At 38.3% G+C, this 22,687-nt stretch overlaps 3 protein-coding genes across 3 annotated transcripts; 1 reads left to right on the top strand and 2 right to left on the bottom strand.

Annotated features, from left to right (window-relative positions):
- Positions 1–709: 709 nt before the first annotated feature.
- Positions 710–4,166, top strand: LOC123271737. Its single transcript, XM_044738133.1, has 4 exons — positions 710–1,659; positions 1,723–2,020; positions 2,124–3,288; positions 3,427–4,166. The coding sequence occupies exons 1-4, from the start codon at positions 710–712 to the stop codon at positions 4,164–4,166; spliced, it is 3,153 nt and encodes a 1,050-aa protein (XP_044594068.1).
- Positions 4,167–10,594: 6,428 nt separating this feature from the next.
- On the bottom strand, positions 10,595–12,689 carry LOC123271736. Its single transcript, XM_044738132.1, has 5 exons — positions 12,150–12,689; positions 11,906–12,092; positions 11,439–11,852; positions 10,916–11,319; positions 10,595–10,831 (listed from the first exon to the last, which is right to left on the bottom strand). The coding sequence occupies exons 1-5, from the start codon at positions 12,687–12,689 to the stop codon at positions 10,595–10,597; spliced, it is 1,782 nt and encodes a 593-aa protein (XP_044594067.1).
- A 124-nt stretch (positions 12,690–12,813) lies between these two features.
- Positions 12,814–14,112, bottom strand: LOC123271735. The gene has a single exon (XM_044738130.1). The coding sequence runs from the start codon at positions 14,110–14,112 to the stop codon at positions 12,814–12,816; it is 1,299 nt and encodes a 432-aa protein (XP_044594065.1).
- Between the last annotated feature and the right edge of the window lie 8,575 nt (positions 14,113–22,687).

The following is a 22,687-nucleotide window of genomic DNA, read 5'->3' as shown; positions in this document are numbered from 1 at the left end:
TATTAACCAAATAATAACACAAATTCCAAATATAAGATTAATTTATTCACCAAATCTCATAAAAACATAAAAGATAATAATTAAATCCAAATCGTTATTGCAAACCAAGATACAATCATACAACATTCAATATACTACAAACATATATATCATCTTAACTTTTACCTCAAAATCTAATATACATATATACAAATACTTCTGACAAGCCGTAACCTACTTGCAGCCTACTGGGGACTTTGCGTCGCGTCCGCGGATCCAGCGGCTTGCCACTCAATGTTAATAGATAGGACCCTTATTCGAAACACTTATACCACAACATTACCAACTGAATTGAGTAGAAAATAAAAAAATGTTCAATCTAGGGACATGAACCTCTAAAAGCGCGACCTATTGGCGAAAATAACTAACAAATAATCTCTCCAGAGTTTATAAATAAAATAAACACATGATTTTTTGTGTATGCTTTATTGTTAAGTAGGATAAGTTTTGAACTCCTAGTCTCACTCTGAGCGCTGTACTGAGAGCATCGTGCTGTCGTGCTAATAGTGAAAGTAAAGTAACATCTAATGTGAAAATATAAAAATCAGTGTCTAAAGTGCATACAAACGATTATTATCGATAAAATTAAAAGGCTAGCCATTAATTTATTTGTGTTTTCATAACAAATACTTTTCTGACTACGCCAAGAATATTAGGAGGTTAGCCCGAGATGGTACCTCTTGACCCAAAAAAGAGAGCAGCATCGGACTCTATAGATACTCTAAGATTAAATGAAGCAGCGAGAAATGTCACTCGTAGAAAAGGACGACTTCAAACGTACGAAATCGACAAAATTTTTCAAGATACAATAGAAGCAAAAGGTAAACAACAAGCTAAGCCTAACCTAACTCGATCAAGATCATCGTCTATAGCCTCAAATCCAGATACCGATAAAGCAGGAACCCATAACAACGATGAATGGAAAGTCCCTAGAAAAACAAATAAAGTACCTACCCAAGGTAATGGAGCAGACATGGAGACAGAAAATCCCTACTCAAACCTTCAAGAAACAGATGGCGCGTCACAACAATCACAAACCGGTGACAATCAAAATAATGCTAGGAATAACACCCAAAACAACAACAAACCAAAATCTCGACCTCCTCCAATTTTTATAAATAATACCAATATTGATGAGTCCATTAATAAGCTCACTAATGAGAATATAGATAAAAAATTGTTTACAATTTATGTAAACAAATCAAATCAAACCATTTTCGCCAAAGACCATGATACGTACGACAAAATTAAAACTATTCTCATTAACACCGTCGAATTTTACACCTTTAAAAAAAAAGAAGATAAGACAATAAATATCCTTCTTAAAAATGTTGCTGGAATCTTTCATAAACAAAGCATTGCAAAAGAGATCAAGGAACTAAACCTAAACCAAGTGGAAATAACCAAAGTTAAAAAACTGCCAACAAGGAAAGAACAAGAAAAAAAAAAACACTTTATAATTCAAATATCATCTGATAGCATCCTAAAAAATTTGACAGACATCAAAAAACTGTGCTGCCAAAAAATCAAGTGGGAAAAATTACGCAAGCCCAAAATAATCCAATGCACCAGGTGTCAGAGAGTCGGACACTCAGCAACAACATGCGGAATGAAATACAGGTGCGTGAAATGTGGGTAAAGTCATCCCAAAGATCAATGCAAAGTGAAAAAAGATGATGACAGGAAAAATCTTACCTGCGCAAACTGTGGTGAAAAGGGCCACCCAGCCAATTACCAAGGCTGTCCCTACTTAAAATTGGCTAACAAGGAAAAACAACAAGAAACTCACAAACCCCACCAACCAAGATTTATAAACAGACCCAGAAGCAGACCAGTCCAACTTGGACTCCAATTCAATCAAATAACAGCTAATCAAACACCACAAAATAATACACAATATCCTGCTGACTTTCCTCAATTACCTCATACGAATACTCCTCTCAATATGCCTCCACCACCTCCCTGGGCTAATGAGCTCAGAGTCTGCATAGCCGGCCTAGCGCAAGAAATCAGACTTATAAATGATCGAATGTCCAACATCGACTTCAACTCTCAGCGACTGGAATTTATTTACGATTATTTAGGCATCCCAAATGGCGCCTAATAATCAATTTCAACAAAAACAACAGAGACAGGAAGCTAGTTCTACCACACTTACTCAAAACAAACTAAAAATTATGGCTGTCAATGTCAACTCCATTCAAGCCAATAAACGCAGACTCGAATTGATCAGCAGGATCCATCAGCACAACCCCGATGTGATCCTCCTATCTGAAACAAAATTAAAAAAATCACATAAACTTACTCTTAAAAACTACACAATCATACGAACTGACAGAACACCAGAAAAACAAGGCGGTGGTACAGCAATATCCATCAGAGACACCATTAAATATGAAGAAATAAATTACCCAGCGTCAATTAACAACATCACCACTGAATATACTATAATAAAACTACAAAACCCAGAAAACCCTGTCGAAAATATCACCATAGTCAGTCTATATGCCACACCAGACAATAAAAAAGCATTCCGAGACGAGTTGGACAGTCTTTTCATATCACTTAAGTTAGATAACACCAATAATTCGTTCATAATTGCAGGCGACCTGAACACCAGGAGAACAGACTGGGGAGATACTCTCACCAACGAACGAGGAAAGTATCTCATCAAATGGGAAAAGGAGTCGGCTCCCAGATACCAGGCGAGGATCTCAACCGATGGACCCTCGTACAACCCCAACAACTCTTACCTGGACTGCTGCATCTCCAACCTCAATATCTGTGACCTTGTGAACGGAAAAATTACGACTGAGGAATACGATAGTGACTACAAAGCTCTTCTTTTTACGATCCAATTAAACCATAAGATCCAATCTAACCAAGTTGCAAAAAAATTTAACTACAAAGCAACTAACTGGTCTAGATTCACCAAATTCTTAGATAAAAATCATCCCCCACCCCCTCCGGACGACAAAAACTTAACAAACAATGACTTAGACGAATACATTTCAACATTAACAAAAACAATACAGACAGAAATAGACTCAACAGTACCCCACTTTGAAAAACAAGACAGTGTACTAAAATACTTAAATACTAGAATTAAAAAACTACAAAAAAACAAATCTAAACTCATCACAGACCTACATAGACTCCAAAGACAACAGCCGCCTAATTACCAACAAAAAATCCAAAACATAAAATCTACAATTAATTTAGTCAGAGATGAACTCAAAAAAGAGTTTGGTAAATCTATCACCAGTTACTGAGGCTCACAGCTGAGACAAATTAATCATCGTGATTCAAATGCATTTTTCCCCAAAATCAACAGGATACTCAGACAAAAAGGCAACATAGAAATAGATAACCAAATAATTAATCTAGACTCAGACCTCATTTCACCTGATATAGTACAACTAGACAAAGCCACCATAGACCTAAACCGTAAAACAGCAACCTTCTCCAACGCAATAGATAAATTAAATATAATTGGTAACCACTACGAAAAAATAAATTCACCTAGATATTTGAACGATGATACTCCACTAAGAAGAATCATCGACCATACAGTGAACCAAACAAAAGTCAAACTTGATAAAAATGAACGCAACGGTACTACCTTCACTACATTTACACATTTAAACAAATCATCTCACCCTAACAACAACCTAGAACACCAACTCAGCTTCTGCAGCTCACTGTCAATTAAGAAGATACTTCAAAAGCTTCCAAATAAAACCTCAAGTGGTCCGGACTCAATACCACCAATAGTCCTCAAACATCTACCTGATCCACTCATCGTAACTCTGACTATTATCTTCAACAACGCGCTGAACAACGCTTATTTTCCATCAGCTTGGAAGGAAGCCAAAGTCCTTACAATTCTGAAAAAAAATAAAGACCCAACAAAGCCAGTTAGCTACAGGCCGATTAGTCTAACAAGCAATTTAGGTAAAGTCTACGAGATCCATATCAACAACATCATTGTTAAAGTTTGCGAAGATAACAAAATTATTCCTGACCACAATCCTGAATACACCACAATGAGCTTGTCGCAGCAGTTCTCATCGACCTGGAGAAAGCTTTTGATTCCGTATGGCTGGCAGGACTTATTTATACATTGATTAAAACTGGATTCGATGAATGGCTGATCTTTTCATTCTACAATATGATTCATGGCAAATCATTTAGAACATGGGATGGGATCAACACATCAGATAAGCTATTTATTATTAAAGAAGGTCTACAGTAACGGACAGTTAATTCACCAATACTCTTTAATATATAGAGTGTCCCAGAAGTAACGGACGCCATTGTAGCATCTGATAAACAAAATAATTCTGAGACGAAAAGTCCTTAGCCATTTTTTAATCAGACGCATAGATAATTAATTATTAATTAAAATAACGTCCTTTTATGCGTTAGAGAGAGAGAGCACTAGTGTCAAGTCAAGTGCGTTCCAACGAAGACGCTTACACGTATGAATGTGTAAGTAAATATGTGTGACTACGTTAGCTATAGAAACTAGTTAGTCATACAGATAGTTGTGTCTTTGTTTGGCACATACTTGACTGGACACTGGCGCTCTCTCTCTAACAAATAAAGAGACGTTATTTTTAATTAATAATGAATTATCTATGCGGTTAATTGAAAAATGGCTAAGGACTTTTTGTCTCATAATTATTTTTTTCATCAGATGCTACAATGGCGTCCGTGACTTTAGGGACACCCTATATACACCAGCAAGTTATTAAAAATGTTCGGACTCAACTCTGAAATTGATAAATTTGGAAAAGCATTTTCTGACGATTTCATTGCGTATGTAATTGGTACAAACCCAGCTTTACTCAGAGATGAGCTAAATGAACTACTCGACAATTTAAATAAAACGTACCAACAATGGAACCTCAGAATTAACCCTGAAAAATGCGAATCTATCATCTTTAGATGACCAATCACAGGAATGAACCAGAGAAGGCGAAAGATCATCACCGATTTTCAACTTGAAACTGAACACCCGGACTCAAAAGAACTGATTAAAATTCCACACCGGAAAGAAGTTAAATCCCTCGAAAATCCCAAATACCTCGAATTCGGAAAAGGCCAAAAAAGCGTTCCAAGCAAATAGAAGAATCTTCTACTGCAAGAATCTCTATCCTAAAGCGAAAATAATCTGCTATCAACTTCTCATAAGACCGATCATCACATATGGATCACCTATATGGTGGAACATCAACGCTGCTGTGATGGAGAAGTTGAGAGCATTCGAGAGCAAATGTCTTAGAGCTTGCATCGGCCAATACAGGACACCTGAATCAAATTTTAAAAAATATGTCAGCAATAAAAAGATCTACGAGCAAGCAGACATCCCAAGGATAGATAACTTTATCATCAAATTAAACAGAGACTACTTCAGCAACCTCAGCAACATTGACAACTCGGACCTCAATAAAATCAATAATATGGATCAGATTAAAGGGGAAAAGTATAACTCTTCAGGTTATATTTTTCCACATATGTTCATACACTACGACAGATTGGACCTTATACAAAATCATAACAATATACCAGTAATCTACCACTACAAAAGAACACAAAATAATAAAAAAATTGACTACACGGCCGACAGTTTCAATAACAACAGACTTGATTTTACCTATTCAACATCGATACCTCAAAGAGACCAACTTAACGCAACGAGACTTAATGACAAATACTGGTGGTTGACTGAAGAAACGCCGCACAGGAAACAACTTAAAAGACGTTTAAAATTGGGTCTGGTAGCCCTATATTAAATCGGCCATCTGTAAATATTGTAAATTTTGTATAAATTAGTTTAATTAGTTTGTAAGGATCCATTTCAAGAGACACAAGAAGAGATGAAGTTTTTTTTATTTTTTACATCACTTAAAACATAATAAATCAATCACCAATGTTAGTGAATAATTTAACTTTATATTCAAGTTATACAATACAACAATTAATTATAATTTTTTTTTTAACAAATAGTTACTAAAATAGTTGCGAGCAGCCCACCTAAAGGGACTACCAACCAAATATTAAAAATAATCCTATGGCTAGTTTTTAAGTTACATTTGCGGCCAAACATATTTTATAAGAAAAATGTATATTGAAAATGCAAATAAACTTTATTTAAAAAAAAAAAAATAAGTTTTGAACTCATACGTAAAATATTTGGGTTCTAATCATGCCGAAAGCTAAATTTTTTTTTTTTTTTTAACAATGAAAGTAATTATTAATTATATTAATAAATATAAAAAAAGAAAAAATAACTATCACCAACAAGTCGGTTAACTAAAATGAATGACTATGTTATTATCTTTGCAATAAAAAAATTTTATTCAATAAAAATATAATATGACATTATTTTGTATTTAATCATTATTCTTTATTTTACATCAAATTATTAACAACATAAGATTAAACAATGGGTACAACAATTTGAAAAATAAATTTTCGAAAACATTTACATGAAAAATAAAAACAATTATCACGCTTCAAGATATTAATTGATATCACAGATTAAATAAATAATAATAAAAAAATTAAGTTTTTAAAATCGAAAAAACCTTTAGGAAATGCTTAAACAACAAAATTAAGAGTATTTTACAATGTTTTCCGAACCATTGTTATCACTAGTAGTACAAAAACCAACAATATTTTGTACAAAAATCACAGTGTTACACTTAATTCTACAAAAAAAATTAATTTATAAGACTATTACAGTTTTGTAAATAAGTCTTTGGTACATTTGAAGCTCTTAAATTAATGACTTAGAGTTTGCAAATAATGATTAACCATTAGAGTGTTCAATCTCACGTTTAAATGCCTGAAAAAAAAGTTAACATTTTAAAATTATTTTGCTTCATTTTTCAGCTGCGCAATTGTCGATGCACTGGCTGACTGAATCTCCGCAGGTTTAAGTGCCTCGTTTCTTCTTTGATATTTTGCTTGAATTATTACTGTAATTAAAACTGTTATTACGTGGTTTCTCAAGAAATTTGCATGTCCTTTCTCCTGACATTTTATCTTTGCAAGGTCGAAAAAAGCTTCAAACAATTGGGTTGCTTGCTCAAAAATATTTTCGTCGTGTAAGCTCGGATTTATGTAGGTGTTAAATAGGTCTATAGCGCTGTAAATGAAGCTTATCATTTCAGAAGAGAAACCACTTTTGTCTGGAAGTTCATCTTCGATTTGTTTATACAAAAACGTATCACAATAAAGACAAAATTTTTTTCTCCGTAATCTTTTCAGTAAAGTTTCTTTAATAATTTTTGGATGCGGGCCTTCTAAAGTTGAAGTAATACCATCGTCAGGGCAATAATTAATATCTTTAATATGAAGAGTAGGTGGTAATGGCGAATCATCGACCAAATTAAACTCTTGATAATTTTTGATGGATTGCATATGCGTTGGTGCAACTTTTCGTTCAAGATTAGAACTATTTTGAAGTTGAATAACTGTGTCTTCATTTTCTTTGATAAGATTATCTTTTTTCGGATTTGTAATTAATGGACTCAAATTTATTAAATTTTCAGTCATGTGATCTACACTATTTTGATTGCTTAAATTTATATTACAATACCTGCTGAGCAATAAAGTTTTGAAGACATTTTCAAAGTGACTGCAACATAAGTTGTCGTTATCACCTTGTTCATGTCTTATTAAGCCAAAAAAATTTTCCAGTTGATCCTGTGTCGTATTACGAAGATTAAAATCCTTTAAACCTCCTTCATTCAATAAAAAGTTTGAGAGGCCAATCAAAGCAGTTAAATTGTCGACAATTGCTTGTGGCGTTGGAGTTTGAATTGTACAATCACTCCCCTTTTTCGAAATTTTATTTTTTCCGTACTTAAATTTTAGACTTTTGAAAATATTGTGTAATTCAATCCATTTTTTTAAATGCCCAGATGTCAAAGAGACATTACGCCTACTACTGTCAATCTTATTGTCTCTTTTTTTCAAATTATTGCCATTCATATGGTCAAACAAATCATCGAAAGTTTCCAATACGTCCGCAGTTTCCAAAGCTGTTGGATATTTAATCGGAAACTTTTCTGCCATTGATCTTAATTCATTAGATATTCTTTTACTAAAAACTTGACTAGCATAAGATACTTTCATCTTGTTAGATGATGATGGGAAAATGTGTTCTTCTGTTAAGCGCGTTACATCATTTGCGTTTAATGTATAACAAAATAAATTAATAACGTCACGCCAATACGCTGTTTTTCCATTTAGTTCTATCAAATTTCCTTCGTACAAACATTTGTCTTTTTCAGCATCACATTGTTTACGCCACCAATCAGCCCGATCACCCATAAAAGTTCCTTGATGTTTTTATTAAGTGAGCAATATCGAAAAGGATGTAATTTTTAAATCATATCCTTTAATTTTGAAAAATAAGCCTACATTTCCACCATCTGTGTCATTTTTTAGTGATTCAAGTGCTGACTTATTCGGCTTCCCTTGATCTGAAACGATCCCAACAACATAAAAGCCTGCATTAACTATATCTGTAATCGTCTCTATCACAATTCGTTTTAAGCCATCAGAGTTGAATCCTGATTTTGAAAAATGGTAGCAAACTGGTTGCTTGAATGACGAATTGATGCTTATCACCATGCCCACTAAAACAGAACCCGCAATTTCAGACGTTCGGTTTCCCGTACTATCAGTAGCAAAACCTGATACAGATGTGGAACCAGGAGTAAACAAAAGCTTCTTCTTCAACTTAGTTTCATCCATCACAAACATTTCGTATTTATCTTGAGGGACGAGATTTTCAGCACTAATTTTCATTCCTTTCATGACGAACTCATTGGTCCTTGGCTTCATGGAAAATTTTTCAAGAAGTCTATTATGAGTTCGTTTAGAAGGTAAGTTAGGCATTAAATGACGTAGATGCTTATAGCTGTAATTGCTATGTTTAGCCAATGACAATCCCAATAGCTTTTGTTCTGGAGAATAACGATGACCTTGAGGTTTCTTATCACTGTTGATTTTTTCCATTTCAACTATCTGCTGCAGTGCTGGAGATTCAGTGCTGCTGTTATTATTAGGAGAGTTCTGAGATGCGAGACAAATTATCATCTCTTGCTGTTTATAAACCGTATTTTGGAGTTGATTCATCACTCTTCGATCTTTTTGGATGATAGATAACAATTTTTTCTTATTGGGACTGATCGTTACTCCTTTCAATCCGACTTGATCCATAATTAGCTTCTTAGTAGTGCGCTCAGCAGCACCTACATAAAATAAGTATTACTAAGTTACGGAAAATGTATATTTAAACTGTGGTCCAATTTATTATAATAATTTATGAAAAAAAAATAGTTTAACATTATTTTATTAGATGTGAAAAGAATATTCATCTTGTGAAAATAATATTCAGTAGATTGTTTTATTTCCTGCACTGGCAATTTTAATGCTAAAACATAAACAATATATTAGCTGCCATTATAAAAATATTTAATTTTGAATCAATCAACATTTCTAAGTTTCCTTAATCGTTTCTATAATTGTTAATAAGTATTACAATAAAATTAAACTTTGCTTACTATTTATTGGAACTATGGACACTGATCTTTGTTGAAATTTCAATTACTTCTGAGTCTGTCAGAGGTACAGTATTCTCACTAAATATTGATGGAACAGCATCTCTATTAAGTCTTTTTCCACATTTTGTCAACTTGTAATCTTCAGGATTAAAGTGCCAGCTACAAATAAACCGTACTGTCGAAAGCTTGCTTATCGGTAAACCAACGAAATCCTTCTCTCCAACAGCTTTTAGCCATTTTTTTAATTTGTGAATTATATTAATTAACAACCAGGTTTTATAATTTTTTACTTTTACCACATTATAATATTAATAACTTAAAAATTTTTACTTACCTATTGAATAATTACTGAAAGAGCAGAAAAGCGGGGATCAGGTTTAGGTCTGGATATCTCAATTGAAACACGCAAATTATTATCAAAATTAACACTAGTAATTTATTTACATTAAATACACTCAATATTTAATATGTTTAATAGCGGATTGTTAAGATAAAAGCGGATTTATAATTTACAGCGTGGGTAGCACAAGCGATGCCGGTTGACACGTGGGTGAACACTCTGCCGGCACTGTAAAAGCGGTGAAATAAATGCACAAATAACACAATTTATCTGTAACAAACTGAAGCGAATTATTAGCGGTTAATTTAAGCAATTTAAATTATAAAAATAGCGAAATGCGGTTAATTAACAATAAGCGAAAGTAAAGCGGAATTAATGGCGACTTGATGCAGCGAAAGCATGGAAGCGAAAGATAATAATAATAGTTCGTCTTCTTCCTCGTTGACTTGGAGAAGAAGGCTATTGCGCATGTCTAGCGGGAGCGATCAGCCAATAAAGCGGTCGATTCATGGCGTGATCGAGAGGCTGATTTTCCATTGGCGGTTCGATTTTGCGGGAACTAGCGGTGGACAGGTGCGTCTCTTGAATTTGGGAGTCCCCCAGGAGCGAGTTAATCGCTACTGGGCCTTGTTCACCGAACATTCTCCCCCGGGTTGGCGGCTGCGTCGACAAGATCATCTTCTTCATGCGTTAGCGGCAGGACACAGAGCTTTGTAATTGGACGTACCAGCTCTGTGTTAACTGTCTTAACAGTTACCACGCGGATTTGTCCATCTTCACCTGGATGGACAGCAATTACTTTGGCTAATGGCCACTTGGTTGGCGGGAGATCCTCAGTGGTGATCAGTACAACTGAACCCACCTTGATCTGGTTGCGTCGATGATGCCACTTTGAAATGGCCTGGTAGCGGTGGATGCAGTCCTGGTAGTAGCGTCTTCAGAAATATTGAACCATTTGCTGGACTTGTTCCCAGTGCGAGAGCCGAGCAGGTTGTAAATCTGTCAGCGATGGCTCTGGGATAGCGGTCAGTGACTGTCCGATTAAGAAGTGACCTGGAGTCAGTACAGCCAGATCAGCAGGATCTTCATTCAGCGGTGTGAGCGGTCTAGAATTCAATATGGCTTCAATTTGAGCCAGTAGCGTTGAATATTGCTCAAGCGTCAACAGCGAGTCTCCGATTGTTCTTCGAAGGTGAAATTTGATAGATTTCACAGCGACTTCCCATTTTCCTCCAAAATGTGGAGCTCCAGGCGGATTGAATTTCCAGTTTGTGCCATCTTGAGCGATCAAGGTTGATAATTCTCGTAGAGTGCGGGATCCTGCAGCGAATAGTCGTTTCAGCTCTTTATCTGCTCCTACAAAATTGGTTCCACAGTCTGAATATAGCGTGTGGCAGATACCTCGGCGACTAGTGAAGCGGCGATGAAAGCGGCAGCGGTGTAGTCAGTTACTAGCTCTAGATGTACAGCTGAACTGAACATGCATACAAAGACTGCAATCCAGCCTTTGTATGTTTTTGCTCCCCGTCCTTGAAACGTTTTCAGCGTGATAGGTCCAGCGTAGTCGAGTCCTGTATGCAAGAAGGCTCGAGTTGGCTGTACTCGTGCGGCGGGTAGTTGACGCATCAACTGTTGAGCGTGTTCTCCACGTTGTCTCGTGCAGATAACGCAGCGTAAAATAAATGATCTGACTGGAACACGGCCTCCAATGATCCAGACACTCTTGCGTAAATCAGCGAGCGTAAGCTGAGTACCTCCGTGAAGCGTTTTGCGGTGTGAATCATCAATCAAAATTAATGTAACCGTGATTGTCGCGGTAGTATCGCTGGATGCCTCTCTTCTGGGTCCAGCAATGCGTTTTTCAAGCGGCCACCGACTCTCAGGACCCCCTGATGGTCGATGAACGGAGTCAGCTTAGTGATGCTGTTATTTTTAGGCAGACCATCACTATCTTCTAGCGTGTGAATCTCTCTAGCGAAGTATTGTCCTTGAGTGAACTTAATCAAGGTCAATTTAGCGCGCTCCAGGTCTGATGGAGTAAGCGGGTAGGCCAGTGAAGATTGTGGAACTCTCTTAAAGCGGTCGATGGCACGATGCCAGATGCTGAGTTTCCGTAGCAGTGGAAACAGCTGCGTGTAATGCGACAGTAATTATTGGAGCAGGCAATTTTCTGCTTTCCAAGTTACTAGTGTCAGACCTTGGCGTTCTTCTCGATGCGTTGCGTTGTCGGTTGGAGACTCCAGAGTGGGCCAAGAGGATTTTGGTTCATGAAGCCAAGTTGGTCCATGCCACCAGAGAGCGTGTTGTTTCAGTTTTAGCGTAGGTATACCTCTTGAAGCGCAGTCAGCGGGGTTTTGTTTTCCTGGAATAAATTTCCAGGAGACATCTCGCAGCGTTTCTTGGATTTTTCCCACTCTATTGCGGACGAATGTCTTCCAGCGGATTGCTGGACTTTTAATCCATGCGAGAGTCACAGCGGAGTCAGTCCAGAGATTTATCCTGACATTTTCAAGCGACTGAACTTCTTTAACATGAAGTATCAGTTGTGTTAGCAACCATGCGGCAGATAATTCCAAGCGTGGGATTGTCATGGTCTTCAGCGGTGCTACTTGCGTTTTTGAACACAAAAGTGAGACCTTTGTGTTCCCATCAGCGTCAGTGACTCTCAAATAAACAGCGGCAGCCATAGCGTTTTGCGAAGCGTCTGAGAACCCGTGCAATTCCATAGTTGCTCCAGGTGCTATATTATTCCAGCGTGGAATGCGGATGGATTCGATGTTTCGAAGATCCTCGCGGTATCATGTCCATTTGTGAATGAGTGATGGTGACAATTGTTCGTCCCATGACACTCTATCTAGCCACAGATCGTGCGGTGTCTGCAAGTGTCTGTGATGCAGATTTAGGCGGTGCATCTCGATGGATGGAAGTATGATGACGTTGACTGCACTTCCTGCATCCTTGAGCGGTCTTACAGTCAGCGACGCGATGTGGGCCCAAGCAATTGTAACACAAGCGGTATTTTTCGACAATGTCGATTCGTTCCTCCAAAGTAGCGGCCTTAAAGATTGGACAGAACAACATGTAATGTTCCTCAGGGCACAGCGGGCAATTTCTCCTGGGCTTTCCTTTGTATTGAATAGCGGTGTAAGAGGATTTTGTCTTCTGAGGTTTATTACTGCGTGAGCCTCCGGTTTTATAACCTTCAGGTTGCTTCTTGGGTTCCGAAGCGGGTTCCAAGTTCTCCCAAGCCCTGACTTTGGACTTGAGAAACTCGTGGAGCTGAACGTAAGTCGGCATTTTGTCAGTAAGACCCAGGTTGGTCTCCCAATCTTCTCTAACGGCGGGTGGCAAGCGGCGTAGCGTCAGGTGTATGATTATCAGGTCCCAGTGATCTACTGGAACTCCTTGGGCCTTGATGGAATCCAAAGCCTTTTGGTTGGATAGTAACAAGGAATCCAATTTAGCGGCGGATCTAGCGGGAACAGACTCACCAACTAGCAGGTCTTCAAGATGTGATGATACAACGCGGCGAGGATTGGAATAGCGGCTTTTCAAAAGATTCCAAGCGGGCTCAAATGACTCATCAGTGGATGACATGTTACCAATAAGCTGGTGTGCTTCATCTTTGGTGAATGTCTTCAAATAATGCATCCTCTGGCTGTTTTTCAGAAGTGCATTGTCAATAGCAATATCAGAGAAGAGCTGACTAAATGATCCCCAGCGCTTAAAGTCTCCAGAGAAGCTCTGGAGCTTAATTTTTGGGAGTCCAGTACCCGATGAGCCTCCCATGAAAGCGGTGCTGTGCATAGCCAGGTTTTGTTGTGTTTGTGCGGCATCTCTGGCATCAATCTCCTGCTGAATGACGTCTTTGCGGGTGGCTATGCGGGTCTCCAAGATTGCATAGGTGGCGTGAGCATTAGTATAATGATTCCCGATGTGGTACTCGTGTTCAAGTACTTCCGGGTACGTCTCAAAGATCAGCGAGTTCAAATTAGTGATGTCAAGCCAAATCCTGGAGCTTTGTGTTTCCACTGACTCAATAGCGGTGATTGTCAGCGAGTTAAGCTCCTCATTCGTTAAGCGATCCACCATGGCGTACAAAGTATCCAGGTACTGCTTTTGCATAGCAATAGCTGTTTCAAACTGCATTGCGGCGTTTAATATAGGACCAAGATCGAGTTTTCAGTCAATTAAAGCGGAAAGTTCAGCGTACCGGTGTACGAATGACTACCAGGAGCAGCACCCGATGTGCTCCGCGATGCCCCTGACACTCGACCTTTCCTAGCGGTATTACACTTCACTTAACACAGCACAATTTTTAGCGGTATGATTAATTAAATTAATTGAGATAGAGCCAGCCTGATCCGGCTCGAGGGACCAATGAATAATAACTGAAAGAGCGGAAAAGCGGGGATCAGGTTTAGGTCTGGATATCTCAATTAAAACACGTAAATTATTATCAAAATTAACACAAGTAATTTATTCACATTAAATACACTCAATATTTAATATGTTTAATAGCGGATTGTTAAGATAAAAGCGGATTTATAATTTACAGCGTGGGTAGCACAAGCGATGCCGGTTGACACGTGGGTGAACACTCTGCCGGCACTGTAAAAGCGGTGAAATAAATGCACAAATAACACAATTTATCTGTAACAAACTGAAGCGAGTTATTAGCGGTTAATTTAAGCAATTTAAATTATAAAAATAGCGAAGTGCGGTTAATTAACAATAAGCGAAAGTAAAGCGGAATTAATGGCGACTTCATGCAGCGAAAGCGTGGAAGCGAAAGATAATAATAATAGTTCGTCTTCTTCCTCGTTGACTTGGGGAAGAAGGCTATTGCGCATGTCTAGCGGGAGCGATCACCCAATAAAGCGGTCGATTCATGGCGTGATCGAGAGGCTGATTTTCCATTGGCGGTTCAATTTTGCGGGAACTAGCGGTGGACAGGTGCGTCTCTTGAATTTGGGAGTCCCCCAGGAGCGAGTTAATCGCTACTGGGCCTTGTTCACCGAACACCTATCTAGATTGGTAGGAAACACTAAAAAAATACAATTATGCGTATTTTTTCTATGACTGCAATCCTTTGCAAAGCATTTTGCATGGGCTTGTCTTTTAGCAACTACTTTATCGCCACTCATCCTTCAAAATTTATAATTTTTTCTTGCTTAAGAATTTTTCGCACCTATTCAAACACACATGGGGGAAGTACTTTTGAGGTTAGTAAAAATTCACTAGTGTTATTTTTTCGAGTAGTGGTGCCACCATTGCCACTTAATATTTCTTTTTATTTTTATGCTTTTTGTTGTGGTATGCGTTTGGTATAAGTTGTCAATTAAGAAAGTGGAGGGGGTAAAGAGTGGCAAACCGCTGCGCGGATCTATCTAACTCTCCCCAGTTCCCTCTATCAACCAAGAGAGGCTCGGTTGTCCAAATATAGAGATACCGGGATTTGTCAAGTACCTCGACGCCCAGCCGTATATCCCCCTAGGTGTTCTGACGAGGAATACCTCCAAGCCCAGGTGTCACCAACCTCCTAGCTATTTCCCACAATATTCGTTCGAAAACGACAGACTATGTACCACAGCCTCACCTCTCGCCGTGCAATAGAGGTTGTTCGGTGACCTAAGTACCTCAGGTCAACCTGGCGACAAAGCGATCCACTGTGCGGGCAGATTAATTATAGAAAGTCTATACTTAAAGTATATAACAATTCCAACTGCTCACAACACAGCACTTGTAACTTTTCCGCAGAGTGTACCACTCGCTCGGAAGCCCAAGCTGATCTGGCAAAAACTGATCAAAAAATTGCTTTTAACAACTCAGAAGCAATACTCTTCGGGCGAACAGTCTGAGCGACACCTCGCTGCCTCACGGCGTGCGCGGAAACTATGCTACGGGACTTCCCAGGCTGCTTCCCCTACTACTCTCGCTTGTTTCTCGGCGTTCTTCGCCGTCTCCTTCTTTTCTCCGGATAGGCTGCGCGCGGCTGTCTTTTCTCTCGCACTCTCATAAAATATTTTCTAAATCTGTTCTTATTTTATTTTTAATAACTAATAATTATTTTATATAAATTTATATAAAATATAGAGGCGCGTCACACCCCTTACAAACAAACAAAAGGCCATTCCTGTATCTATAATCCGAACAAAAACAGTTTTACTGTAAAAAAAAATTAGGAAAACGGTTGACCCTGAAGGCCATCCCTGCAACTTCCCGCTAATTCCATACTTAGGCGCTTAAAATTGCACCAATGACGTTTTTGAGCTCTTCGAGCTCAAAAATACAATTTCTGGGTTATTTTGAGCTTTACGAGCTCGAAGAGATTGCTTTCCTATGCTTTAAAGCTCTTCGAGCTCAAAAGTCTGATAGAGATTTGATAAGACACTATTTTTTGAATTTTTAAACCGCAATAACTTTTGAATGAATAAACCGATTTTCACGCGGTTAGAAGCATTCGACGCAGTTTTTTAAGCCTCACAAAGAATTTTAAATTTTGAATTAATCGCGCTAGGAATTTTGGAGTTATTCCGAAAAAACACTTTTTTCGGTTTTCTTTCGTTTACGATATCTCTCGAACGAATCAACCGATTTTGACCGGACTGGTAGCGATCGACGTGGTTTTTTAAGGTTAAGAGCTGATTAGTTTTTGGAATTGAACCTTTAAGCCGTTTAAAAGTTATTCCAAAAAAACCACATTTAAAAAAAATTTTTTTTTCAGTTTTTTTAAAATTTCTCAAAATCTATTGATCTGAATCGGTCCAAATAGTTTTCAAAATCTAAGTTTGGTCAAGCCCTTTCGAATGGCACCAATCGCGATTAAATCGGTCAAGCCGTTCAAAAGTTATAAGCGGTTCACATACTTTCACACATACACACACACACACACACACACACACACACACACACACACACACACACACACACACACACACACACACACACCTACCACACACACACATACATACAGACACCGTGACAACCTCGCGGGGATAGTCAGGGAAGCTTCCTGTGACCTTCAAACGTCGAGATCCGATGAAAACTCGATTTTTGCAAAACGGTGAAAACAATAACTTCCCGATTTTTGAAAATCTCCGATTTTCTTAGCGGGAAGTTAAAAATCACGCCAAGTCTACATTCATAAGACTATTAGGAAAAAAAAAATTTTTTTTTCTTTACAAAAAGATACAAAATTAAAAAATTAAAAAATCCAAGTAACCGATATGATTGTTTATGATTTTGATTTTTCCACAAACTTGCAATAATACTTGAAAAAATTATTCGGTCCATTCCAATTTCCCCGTTTTAAAATGTCCTCTACATTCTCATTTTTTTCAAAACTATACGATGCAACAGCCGAACGCATAGAATCTGGAGTTGCCTTAATATTTAGAGTTGAAAAAATCATTTTAATCCAACCAGCAATGATTGTTCTCGAAGCCGCCCTGACCTTTCCTCTGGTTGATATAAAAAGATTCACTAGATCTGAAACCGCTTGCCTTCGGCTTGTTGACAGCGTAATCAGACGATTAATCCAATAGACCAAGTCAAATATCTTTTGCTTTGCCTTCTTTAACTCCCAACCTGACTGTCGACGATCCACCGAATCCGTTTTTGATCCAAAAATTGACCAGAAAATAATGGAATTTTTTTCTAATATCATAGAATTCGGAGCAGTAGATAACAAAGTGAGATCATGAATCCTTCTACCAGAAGCCAACAACAATAAAACTGCCGTATGCCTTGAAACTTCAAATAAACTATCTTCCTTCGGCGGATTTTCTTTTAACCAGTCAATTAACGTTCCAATGTTCTAAATATTTTTTCACAGAATCACTTTCTTTGCTTATTTAATGCTCATAGCTTTCAAGATGGATTTCACCACTGGATGTGAGCACAGCTTTGACTAAGAGGCAAGTTGCTGCGGATCAGGATTACTATGTATCACCTCATTATCTTTACACCATAGTCTCCATTGTTTCCAAGAAGAAGCATACGTCTTCCACGTTGAATCCCTCCATGCCGAAGAAACCAGCTCCACATCTTGTGTACACAAGCCTGATGTCAATTCATTCCACCCCGTATCTTCCAAACCTCTAAATACAGATTTTTGACCTCCTGGGGTGGCCACCCTGTCGACACATCGACTAAGTGAAGCTCCAGATTCCACAGTAGGAACGGAGCCGCAACGCTCCTGTTCTTCAGATCCGCCCTCCAAAATGTCTTCTCCCACCGAGGAGCTACTACCAAGAAGAAACCTCTCGCATTGTTCAGGTGTTGGAAAACCTTGGGGATCAATGGTGGTGGTGGAAATACCCACGCTAAGTCCACTTTCCACGGCTGACTGAAGGCATTTATGAAACAAGCTTCTCTGTCGTTGGCATCCATTGATACATAGTTCGGAACTACTTTTGACTCGTTTGATGAAAAAAGATCTATCTGAGGTATTCCGAACTTGCTGAAAATCATCCTGGTTGCACTGCTTCTCAAGTGCCAATCCGGAAGTCGAATTCCCCTGGACAGCCTGTCTGCTATGCAATTGTAGCGTCCGGGTAGATAAAATGGAGTCAGTTGAATGTGATGCTGATGTAATTCTACTAACAACTGTTTCACTAACTCTTGTAAGATCTGCGACCGAGTTCCTCCCTGCTTCCGAATATAGGCAACAACTGTCTTGTTGTCCGACTGCAACAAGACCACTTTGTTTTTCAAAATCTCTTTGTATTTCCGAATCGCAATCAATACCGTAAAGAGCTCTTTGCGATTTATATGCCAGCTGGTCTGTTCCTGGGTCCAAGTTCCCGACTCCAAGACTCCCTCCAAGTGAAAACCCCAGCCCAGATCCGAGGCATCTGTCGTCAGAAAGCACTCTGTGTTCCTCTTGAATATCTGTCTGGTCTGATGCAAGTTCTCCTGCCACCATACGCAGTCTTCTAACGCCTTTGAATCCATTATCTGGGACTTCTTTGGTTTCGCTTCTGGAAGTTTCCTGAATGTTCTCTGAAGATTGCGAGAAAATAGACGACCTAGTGGAGTCACTAACGCAGCAAAGTTTAACTGACTCAACAGTGACGCTCCGATTGTCCAATTCTACTTCTCTGATGTTCTGATCTGCTGAATTATCTTGAGAATTCGGTCCTTCTTGTCCTCTGGCAGCCACATACAGTTTGATTGCGTGTTCCACTTGATTCCTAGGAAGACAATCTCTTTGGTTGGTTTCAACTCTGACTTCTTGAAATTCACCACCCAACCGAACATTTGGAGTATTTCTATTACTTTCTCTATCTGCTCTTTCAACACCGCTTCATCCTGATTTGCAAATAAAAAATCGTCCAGGTACACAAGCACTCTCATTCCTAACTGACGAAATAGACTCGCCAGCCAGTTGCTGATTCTGGAGAAAGCAAGAGGAGCTGTCGCTAGACCAAACGGAAGGCAAGTGAATTCGTAAATTCGACCCTTGTATGCCACGCAGAGAAAACGTTGATGACTTTTCTTTACTGGAATATGAAAATAAGCTTTTGAAATATCCACCTTTACTAGAAAATCGTTCTGCTGTAGAAACTTCGGGACTTTTTGCTGGTTTACTAAGCGAAATTTTTTTGGTTTTAAGAATTGGTTCAACTGGAACAGGTTGAAAATTTGCCGAGCTAAGCCATCTGGCTTTGGAATAAGGAACATTGGAGAAATGAAACCTGATGAGCTCTTCGTTTCTTTGATTACTCCTAACTTGATTAAATCTCTTATTTCTTCTGTCATCCGAAAAGACACTTTTGTCCCGAATTTCATCATATTCTCCGCAGAATAAGAATTCACTTTCAAGGTGTCAAACACTGGAGAAGCCTGAAGTTTCTTTTGCACCTCTTTGTACATAATTCTATTCCAACTAGCCGAGCCCAGTTTCTGACAAGCAATACCCTGCTCTTTAATACTCGCTGAAGGTGGAGGAATCTTTGGTTCCTTTTCTTTCACTAGTGGAGCTAGTGACAAAGCTTTCAAGTCATTGGAAGGCTCTACAAGAGGATCCTCCAATTTCGGAGGAGTCCACTCCAAAACCACTGAATGATCTTCCTCCGCAGCTGACTCACTATCACTCTCCGAAGAATCATCCTCCTCACTTGATCTCTCGCTTTCATTTTTAGTACCGCGATTCTCTTTCAAGTCTTCAATTTTTTCTAACAATATACTGAACATATTATGCATTTGATCCTCCATTTCATCTAACCTGGACCTCTTTTCACCTGGACCTCCACTGCTTGAATCATTTGAAGGTCTTTTCGTTCCATTCGACTGACCTTCCTCATTGTTTTTAGTCTCCAGTCGCAATTCATTCGCCGCAACCTTACGTGACACACACCGTTCTTTTACTGGCGCTACCGCGTGCAGAAATATCTCTGCCTGAGCAGCTGAACCTGAGCAGCTGAAATTTGAAGGACTAATGATCAACCCACGACAAAATGACCAACGAATCATATTTACTTTATCATCCCTGTAAGTCTTTTCTGGTAGATCCGTTGCTGAAGGATTGAAAGCTTTTGCTATCCCTACCGTTGGAAGGGCAAAACGCAACTTGTTCAACACCTGAGGATTTACTTCTAGCTCCGGATCAAATAAATCCTGTATTGATAAGTCCATCATTTTCCAGATATTCCAACCTTCTGGTAAAGACTCCTGGGCTAACAGCTTCAACCGATCCAAAACTCGATCTTCTGCTTCCGTAGGAGCAGACTCCTCTAATAAATCTTCCAACGTGGACCAGTTCATCTGAAAAATTTCAGAATGATTTAATGGCAAATTTACCAATAACTTGAATAAGCTCGAGAAAAGTCAGCGAGCTAAAACAAAGAGTATGAAATACACTCATTTGTTTATATGCATTTGTCATGTGGTTGAAATAATCGAGCCGCCATGACTGCAATAAGGCTATAAACATTAAGCCATTTTATAGAGAACATGAGTCTCAACTATATGCGACCCGCAGCGGCTACGGGTGCGGCTTAGTTATCTAAGAGACTAGCTGAGCGAGGCGTAACTTCCTCTCGTCTCTCCACAGACCCGTTGACTGTCACCTTTGAGCCGTCACCGCTGCCGCTGCGGCTGGTGAGCCGAACTGCTAGGTTCCTGAAACTTAAAATCAATCGTAATAACTTACCTTGTCACAATACAGAAGATTTGACGAACGTTACACAACGTTTAACTTTTGGACATGTACACACATCGAAAAACAATAGCGTACTGAGTCTCCGATCACGAGCTGATCCGCGAGACGCATCGCGCTAGCCGGTAAATGACTGTCGGGGGTTAAAAGTGGGAAAATTTGCCCTTTAACCCCTCAAAGAGGCCAAATTTTAATGAAAATTGGACATATATGCATATTGAAAATAGTAGGTTATCTCCGAGAGGTCAAGCCAAAGGCATAGACCTGAAATATCTGCTTCTTCTCGAGCGCCGGAACCATAATGATACCTTAGTACGAAATTTTACTATTAAAAAAGTTAGGAAAACGGTTAACCGTAAAGGCCATCTCGGCAACTTCCCGCTAATTCCATACCTGAATGCTTAAAATTGCACTTATGACGTTTTTGAGCTCTTTGAGCTTAAAAGTCTGATAAAGGTTTAATAAAATGCTATTCTTTAAATTTTCAAACTGCAATTACTTTTAAATGAATAAATCGATTTTCACGTGGTTGGCAACATTCGACGCAATTTTTCGAATCCTCTGTATTACTTTTAAATACAAATTGATTAGATAAACAATTTCGAAGTAATTCGAAAATATCACTTTTTTTCGATTTTTGAAGTGAAACTTCTTTAGGCGCATGAGGGTAAAATTTTTACAAATGTAACGTCACGCAAGTATGCAACGGAAGTGTCAAAAAAGAGAGAGAGAGCGATCGAGACCGATTGAGAGAGAGTAAGACAGGGCGAACGTAGCATGAAGCAACTAGCGATGGAGTGAGAGTAGGGAGCAAGCAAGTGAGAAAGATCGAGAAAAAAAGTGAGATAGAGCGATTGTCGTATCACGCACAGTGCCATGGAGCGAGAGGTGGGAGAGAGCTATAGTGAGAAAGATTGAACGAGAGAGAGAATAAGGGATATTGAGAAATAATACATGCTATATTGGTTTGTGTATTCGTTTACTAGTTAATTATTAGAACTTTAGATGGCAAATCTGTCGCATAACGTCATTTGCAGTAAACGCAGATCTTTCATCTATTTACAATATTATTAGCACTTATGCAGTGTATAAACAGTGAGTTAAATTTATAAATAAACTTTATGAATAATATTTTGTGATAAATTTTAAAGTCGTCCTATACTAAGCAGTTACTCGAAGTAAGTAATATATCTGTTATCTTTTTGTTTATTTACAATTTTTAGGCTAATTGGTTTGAAGGTTAGGTAGTTTTAATATTTACAAATAACATGTTGCATTTCAACTTGCCACTCGTCATTTAATAATTCAATAAATCATTTTCCATAAAATAAAAATATTTGATAAATTCGCTTTTCTAAATTTTAAGTTCAAAAAAAAAAATTTAATTAATAATTTCTAATATTGACAAAAAACACGTGGCATTTTTATTTACAATTCGTCATTTAAAATTTCAATAAATCATTTTGCATAAAATATAAATAACAATATTTCATAAATTCTCTTGACAAAATTTTAGTTTAAAACCTGGAATTTCTATAGTTATCATTAATTTACAATGAT

This window comes from Cotesia glomerata, linkage group LG9 (genome assembly GCF_020080835.1).
Source record: "Cotesia glomerata isolate CgM1 linkage group LG9, MPM_Cglom_v2.3, whole genome shotgun sequence".
NCBI lineage: Eukaryota > Metazoa > Arthropoda > Insecta > Hymenoptera > Braconidae > Cotesia > Cotesia glomerata.
The sequence above is the reverse complement of the archived record's forward strand: the minus strand, read 5'-3'. Positions and strand labels throughout refer to the sequence as shown.

What these genes read in the sequence shown, in the direction of transcription:
- LOC123271737 (XM_044738133.1), top strand. Translation starts at nt 710, where the DNA reads ATGGTACCTCTTGACCCAAAAAAGAGAGCAGCATCGGACTCTATAGAT. An exon ending in ACATGCGGAATGAAATACAG is followed by an intron (nt 1,660 to 1,722) that starts GTGCGTGAAATG and finishes AGATGATGACAG; the next exon opens with GAAAAATCTTACCTGCGCAA. An exon ending in TGAACTCAAAAAAGAGTTTG is followed by an intron (nt 3,289 to 3,426) that starts GTAAATCTATCA and finishes TAATTAATCTAG; the next exon opens with ACTCAGACCTCATTTCACCT.
- LOC123271736 (XM_044738132.1), bottom strand. Translation starts at nt 12,689, where the DNA reads ATGGAATTGCACGGGTTCTCAGACGCTTCGCAAAACGCTATGGCTGCC. An exon ending in CACGCTAGAAGATAGTGATG is followed by an intron (nt 11,853 to 11,905) that starts GTCTGCCTAAAA and finishes ATCGACCATCAG; the next exon opens with GGGGTCCTGAGAGTCGGTGG. An exon ending in AGTCTTTGTATGCATGTTCA is followed by an intron (nt 11,320 to 11,438) that starts GTTCAGCTGTAC and finishes CCAATTTTGTAG; the next exon opens with GAGCAGATAAAGAGCTGAAA.
- LOC123271735 (XM_044738130.1), bottom strand. Translation starts at nt 14,112, where the DNA reads ATGCAGTTTGAAACAGCTATTGCTATGCAAAAGCAGTACCTGGATACT.